This window comes from Phaethon lepturus, unplaced genomic scaffold (assembly GCF_000687285.1).
Source record: "Phaethon lepturus isolate BGI_N335 unplaced genomic scaffold, ASM68728v1 scaffold9372, whole genome shotgun sequence".
In the NCBI taxonomy this organism is placed as follows: domain Eukaryota; kingdom Metazoa; phylum Chordata; class Aves; order Phaethontiformes; family Phaethontidae; genus Phaethon; species Phaethon lepturus.
This window is the reverse complement of record NW_010521204.1, coordinates 57,941-65,164: the sequence shown is the minus strand read 5'-3', so window position 1 is coordinate 65,164 and position 7,224 is coordinate 57,941. Positions and strand designations below refer to the sequence as shown.

The 7,224-nt window shown below is 37.3% G+C and overlaps 1 protein-coding gene across 1 annotated transcript in view; it reads left to right on the top strand.

Moving 5' to 3' along the window:
- Positions 1 to 5,886, top strand: part of ATP6V1D (ATPase, H+ transporting, lysosomal 34kDa, V1 subunit D) — a 7,552-nt gene extending 1,666 nt beyond the window's left edge. Inside the window, exons 3-8 of the mRNA XM_010281446.1 lie at positions 1,079 to 1,146; positions 1,835 to 1,879; positions 2,350 to 2,453; positions 2,880 to 2,946; positions 4,411 to 4,489; positions 5,123 to 5,886. Of these exons, the coding sequence (XP_010279748.1) occupies positions 1,079 to 1,146; positions 1,835 to 1,879; positions 2,350 to 2,453; positions 2,880 to 2,946; positions 4,411 to 4,489; positions 5,123 to 5,264 (505 nt within the window). The 3' untranslated portion in view covers positions 5,265 to 5,886. The remainder of the gene's footprint in view (positions 1 to 1,078; positions 1,147 to 1,834; positions 1,880 to 2,349; positions 2,454 to 2,879; positions 2,947 to 4,410; positions 4,490 to 5,122) is intronic.
- Positions 5,887 to 7,224: the final 1,338 nt, after the last annotated feature.

Here is a 7,224-nt window from a genome sequence, read left to right as displayed (position 1 = left end):
ATTGAGGTAAACAAGAATTTATAGCAGAGTATTGGACTATTCATTATTTTGATCTTTCTTGTGAATTTGAGGACCGGATGTAATGTGTGTTATTTTCTCCCAGTAAGTCATACAGAAATTTTACTAATTGTTCTAACCTCCTACCTTATTGACCTCTTACCTCACTAGGGCTAGCGAGGGCTGTATGAGAGAAGGGAAACAAATATTTTTCCTCCAGTAAGGTATTTTTTAATTGTGTTTTAATAAATTACAGTTCTAACTAGGGTTTTTGCGTAATTCATTCGAGTGTGGCAAAGTGTTAATGATTCAGCTGATGGTACTACCAATTAATGAGGAAGAGCTAAGTGATCAGACACAGTGATAAGCTGTCTGCTGCTGGAGAAAAGTCTTTTTGCCCTTTCATGTGGATAGGGTGCTGTTTCCTGTCCTAACTGGTCGCAGTGTTTAGCTATAAACAATTGACAGATTCCACTCCGTAAGCAAACTGTACGTCAATAGAAGAGTTAGCTATAGTGACCTGTTCTTGGAAGACCTTAAGACACTTTGTAATTCTTCAAGATGAATTGTTGTACAAGCTTAAGTTTGTTAATACGATAGAGTTAGTGGGTAAACAAATTCCTAACTGTTCTGAAAGAACAAGTACATACAGACTCAAATGAATAAACTGTTGTGGCCTTGGTCTGCATTAAAGCCTTGAAATTCCTTCACTTTTATTGGGGAAAAAAGTTTCACAGGTTGATTAGACTCAATGTGTTAAAGTATTTTTAAGTAACTTGCCAGATAACTGGCTAGTTTTTAGATATACTTTGTATACTTGTTCTAAGACATTTCTAAAGTTACATTTCACAGACTCTGTGTCTTTTACATTTTCAAACATTGCTGGAAACCTATTTCTTTCAAAGCTTCTGTGTTAGCTTCAAAGTCTGTGCAATGAATCACATAAAGAACTGAGTGGAAGACAATTTCCAAGTCTTTACAGCTATTTGATAACTATTTGATAACTTCATCTTGTGTATAATGATGACTTAATGAACCACTTCAGCTTTCCTCATTAAGATACATGTTTTCTTCCTTACAGTACCACTGTGATCCAAAATGTGAACAAAGCTCAAGTCAAGATCAGAGCTAAAAAAGACAATGTAGCAGGTGACTCTTTTCCAGAGGATGAGTATTTCATCTCTTAAGGGAATTGTTGGAGGAGACTCTGAAATATGCAAGAATGTATCCAAACACTGTCTCCTCTTCTTTATTTATTTCTCTTACTGATATAACAGTAGCAACACTTGTAATCTGCTTTTTCCACATACAGCAGATATTTTTTGTATTTATTTAGTTACCTCTCATAAAATTAAATTAGTGTGCGTAACCTGCAGTCCGATTTTGAGATCTTCAGACAAAGCATAACTTCCATAGAGCTTTACTGAAAAGTAGATCAGGAAATTAAGTATCAAAAATTAAATAAGTTTCAGGAAATTAAATATCAATAATTGTCTATGAAGAAAACAAGAAAGATAAATCAGTATTGAATGCTTAAATTATTCCTTAAGCACAAGGAATACATTACTAAACAGAAACATATTAAACTGAACACTGAATAAACAGGAATACTTCCCTGTGTCTTGATCTCTGTGATTTCAATACAGTTTTGAAGTTCCATATTAAGATGTCAGAACCAGCATGACTTAATCATTCCAAGCTATATAGGAAGATTTTTGGAAATAAAACTTCTGAATTTACATGACTTATTAGAAGCAAATGGGGTAAAAGTGAGTTGTACTTAATAAATCTATAAACCTTTATGTCTCTTACACACATTCTTGTTCACTTTTGTCAGGTGTAACCTTGCCTGTTTTTGAGCATTACCAGGAAGGAGGGGACAGTAAGTACAAAACAAGTATTTTCTACCTTATATGTAGTTATGGCTTTGTATGCTATTACAAAAATACTTGCCATGTCATGCCATGCTGCTAAGTCAGCTTACATCATAGGCATAGGTGTACTTATTTCCTCTGTGATGCTTTGCCATGTTCTGTGACATGGAGGGGTTATTAGGGACTATAGTGGATTTTAATTTCCTAAATCAGTGAGGTTTTCAGATGAGAAGTCTTATCTTGAATTACCAGGTTTTGAGACTGGTAGGTCTTAAACGTGGAAATGCACAACAATGATCTGTAGTGACATAAACCACTATAAAGACAATTTGTTAATGGGCAAAGGCTTTAGCTTGTCTCTTGCTGAGCTGTCTGTATCCCTGTAGTTTGCAAAGTACTAATTATTATCTAGTAAGAAAACACCATAGTAGCAATAGCAACAAATTTCCCCTATTTGATGATTTTTTTTTTTTTTCAGGCTATGAGCTGACTGGCTTGGCCAGAGGTGGAGAACAGCTGGCTAAGCTGAAGAGGAACTATGCCAAAGCTGTGGAGCTGCTTGTGGAACTGGCGTCCTTACAGGTTGCGGGGAGGAAAAGAAGGGGGTTGCTGGTTTCTCACTGTTCTGAAATGAAAGTAACATAGCCTCAGTGATCATAGCTTAAGACTTTGAGCTGTACTATACTCCTTTAGTCCCAGTGCTGTACAAAGTTGTAAACCTTTTCCAGACATAAAACAGTTACATTACTGCTTCAAAGAAGTCCTTATTCCTTAATGCTAAGAAACAACTTTTTTTGGGGAATTGGTATTTGTAACTGCTAATCTGAAGCGTTCAACGTGCTACTGACATTAGTAGAAAAAATTCTGCCTCTATCAAGAATGTAGTCCGTAATGCTACATTATAGGCTTGGCTTTGGCTTTCAACTGCTATTTGGTTTTGTGTATAGAATTGATAGAAATGCTAAATTTGTCTTGTTATGTATTAATTATTTAATCCCATTCCATCAGACGTCCTTTGTTACTTTGGATGAAGCCATTAAAATAACAAACAGACGTGTGAATGCAATTGAACATGGTGAGTATTTTTCCATTTGGGATGCATCATATTTTTCTGTCTCCATGCAAGATGAGGAGCAGGGTCACGGAAACCACTCTTCCTTTGACTGTTTTCTTTTTAGTAGGATTTCTAACCAGTTCAAGAATTCTTCAGAAAGCATTACAATGAAGCAAGTAAAAACAAAAATTAAAAGCCTAGTGGAATGGAGTAGAGTACACAGATATAAAGAATATGCAAAGATAAGACTGTAATCAGGAAGTTGTATTGAGAACTTATAGAACAAAGATTTCACAAAACATTCAGTAGTCTCTGCTAGTGACTTTGACTTATTTGGCCAAGTCTGTTGACTAGAAACAAAAGACAGGATGCTTTTATGTGTTGAGGTGTCCTAATAGCTAGTATAATAATTTTTAAAACTGTAATGGTGGTGTCCAGTGGAGAGCTGGTAACTTTTTTTTGTTGGTTTTGGACGGGATTGCAGAGTAGGCATCCAGAGAGAAATCCTGGTAACCTATTCAGGTTTGTGTTACAGGAAACAGAACAGTCGTAATGTCAATACCCTGGTATTTTTCTTTCATCTGAACTCCTTATCCTTCATGTTTTTGTTTGTAAATTTGCTTCTTGCAATTTCTTATATACTACCCCTGCACAATATTGCTGCAAATCCTTTTGTTGCATTAGCCAGGGTGCTTTGATTATTTCAAGTTCCTTTCTGAGTTGATATCTGGGATTTAATCATCTTTCCATGTATGCAATAACCAGTTTCAGTACGTGATTCTAAACCAGCCTTTTCAGTACTGTTTTTTCATAGACTTGTTCCTTTGAACGTGCAGGCTTATCACTCTGCAAATTTGACTGTAGAAAAGGTTTCCTCTGCAGCCTTCCAAATAACTTTGCTAGTGCTGATAATAGCTTTCTCCTTTCAAAAAGTGATTCCGACACATAGCTTGCCCAGTTGAGTGTTAAAGCTTTGTTTAATATCTTATCTCATCCCTTGTGACAGTGTTATATTTGAATATTTGTTTTCATAACGGCTTTTTCAAAGAGAGATCATAATTCTGTGAGTAAAAGAAGTGCTACATTGAACAGAAGTTTCTGAAAGAATGCAATAAAAGAACATAGTTTGAATTCAAGTCTTGCCCACCTCTTACAGGATTTTCTTTTTAACCACTTCCATGGGGAAAATGGACCTTAGAAACAGTCAGGGATGAGTGCTTACTGATTCCATTGCATCTTTCAAAGGAACATGCTATGGGAGATGCTGTGATGTTCAGTCTTAGTTTAGTTCTGGACTTACTGAGGACGGCAATTTTGTGTACTTGTCCATAATGAAATACTATGGTCTTCCATGAACAACACATAAATTTCCCCTAGCCAAAAGAATTACTAGATTGACTTTAAATAACCATCTGTGCACTGCATTAGATAACTTCCTGGCTAATATAACAGCAGTCCAACAACTTCCTTATTTATATTTTTTAGTCATTATTCCTAGGATCGAGCGTACTCTTTCTTATATCATCACAGAACTGGATGAACGAGAACGAGAGGAATTCTACAGGTAAATATCTAAACCAAGACTAGACCGGTCTCTTTCTCAAATAGACCATTCCTCAGAAGGGCCTTATAAGAACTATTCACCAAATCTGGCAGTGAACACTGTTAAACATAACCTGATTCTTACTGCACATTGAGTTTCCGGAGCTGGGCAACTGGTGATCTGCAATTACTTATCTCAAAGTTACAAATGAATCCCTACCACTAGGTTGTACATAGCAGTCGTTATCATTCCTCCAGAGGGAATGATGTGATATACTACGCTGAGGTGTTCTGCTTTAAGGACATCTCTGCCATAGAGGTCAGTGTTCTGGGCAACCTGAAGCAAAAATTTCAAACTTGAAATGAATTAAAGGAGAATTAACTTAAAGACAAGCGGAGTAGTATAATGCAGTGCTTAAGGTCAAGAATCTAATAATAGTTTGGATGAAGAAATGCGTTCATTTGTAGAGATGAAGGTTTTCAATGGCAGCAGCTAGTGATAAAAGCATTTTGCCATTTGTTACAGGATTTTATTTTCCTGGGGAACTTCTCCAGGCAGCTTTATCACGTCCACATTACATGGCATCTTTGTTGCTAGCCTGTTTTATGAAAACATCGTGTTGCTTTTACAGATAAACCACATTTCTTTTTACAGGTTAAAGAAGATCCAGGAAAAGAAAAAAGTATTGAAAGAAAAATCTGAGAAAGAACGGGAGCTGCGAAGGGCTGCCGGTGGGGAACATGAACCAGCCAATCTCTTAGCAGAAGAGAAGGATGAAGATCTTCTCTTTGAGTAACCCAGCACAGTTGTTGTATATTGGAGCAGGGGACCCAGAATACAGAATGTCCAGTTGCAATATAATTCAGGACATGTTGCCTCACTGATACTTATGTGGCTTCTCAGTTGGTGTATAAGTCTTGAGTTGAACGGATTGTGGATTTCTCCTGGGAGATTAGAAATCTGGGAACTTGACTGCAGCACAGGAGGAAAAGGAGAGATGAGTCAGGTGCTTTACTGTAAGGAAAGCTTCTATTGCATGTTCAGCCTGTTTCTTCACTTAGTAGGACTGACTGTCCATAGCTGTGGTTTTTGTGGGATGGTTCTGGATTTGCCTAATCAGATGCCTCTTTAATTCTTCCCTTTGCTAGTGCAAGCAGAAGAAAATGTTATTTAGGGAGAGAGATGCATGTAATGTTCTTTACTGCTGAACTATTAACATTGCTTAAAGCAGGTATTGGCACAGCTGAAGTCAGATGTCAGTAAAGACAACTCTAGTTTTCTAACCTGCTGATGAAATCCACAGTCTTCTGTGATTTATTTTTGTTGCACGATTGTTACCATTGGCCTAAAACATCTATGTTTTTAATTAGAGGTTCAGCCAACTTGTGTACTGTCTGTGCTAGAAAGAAGTAAAAATTTAAAATATTAAAATATCTGATGTCTGGCTCAAGCTGCTAGAAGATGGTGGTCTTAAAAGCTTGGAAACTGTCATGTTGATTTCAAAATAAAACCTTCTCCATCTCCTGCCCCCAACCTAGAATCCTGACTGGGCATACCTCTCTTCAGCCTGTGCCCACATTCACTTAACTTTTACTACTTTAGGTAAGTACCAAGGAGAAGGGGCTTGCGTCTGCCACAAACACAGAAACCCTTCTCGACTATCCAGGTGCATGTTGCTCCAAATCTTCATTGCAAGAAGTAGGCTGGCAAGTAAGGCAGGGTTGAAGGTACAGTAGTCCCTCCCTGCTGCGATTCTTCATGTCCTAGGTTGATAGGAGAGTGGCTGATAAACAGGCTGTCACTGAATGCTGCTCAGTTTGAAGGACTGTTTTCCTGAAGACATTGGTTTGCAATTTGCAAACTGAACGCATGCAGTAGCAGTAGTACTAGTACATTGTCTCTAGTACTACTAGTCTCTTCAAGGTAAGCATCTTGTTTTAAACGTGATCCAGCACATAACTGCAGATGCAGGGTAAGTGCAAGGAAATTAATTTCTATTAACACCTTTAAAAAGTAATTTTATAATTGTATGAAGCACAAGGCCATTTTTTTCTCTTTTGAAGCTGAAGGCAGCACAGCTGAGTAAGTCCATACTGTGTTGTAAGATACAGGTCCGGCTTGAAAGAGAGAAACTGTAGATCTGAGGACGTGTTGTTACCTCTCCCACTGGATGCATGGTGACAGAAGGAACAGAGAACATCCTTTAGGGTGCTGATGGGTCACAGCATCTTTCACACATTCAGCAAAATGGCAGAAAGAAGACTCCCAAGATGCACTACAAGAAGTAAAATTGTACAGTGATTTATTTTAAATCTAGAAATATTTTACATTTTTACATTAGTGTGCAGTTCATGATGTCTCAAAATACAGAGTGCAGATACATGTATAAAAGTACAATGTGGGGCTAGCCACAGGTCTCAGTAAAATTACCTTAATTATTTAAGGCATTGAACCCCCCATCATATTTTAAAAAGGTCACATAATTACATTCAAAAATTCTTTTATGCAATTCAGCTAACATTTATTTTTAATTAAAGGACTGGTAAAAATGCAGATACCCTCCTTTCAGTCTGATACAGCTCACTACAAAGCCTGTGATAAGGTTGAAGAGTTTCACCAGTGAAGTCTGCATATTCCTTTTAACTCTCAAGGGAATTAACACACATTCTTCATTAAAGGTGGCAGAATAATTTCTCACACAAGGTAGTCCCGGTTCCAAACTGGCAGCAGACAGACAGACAGCCAAGTACATTTCT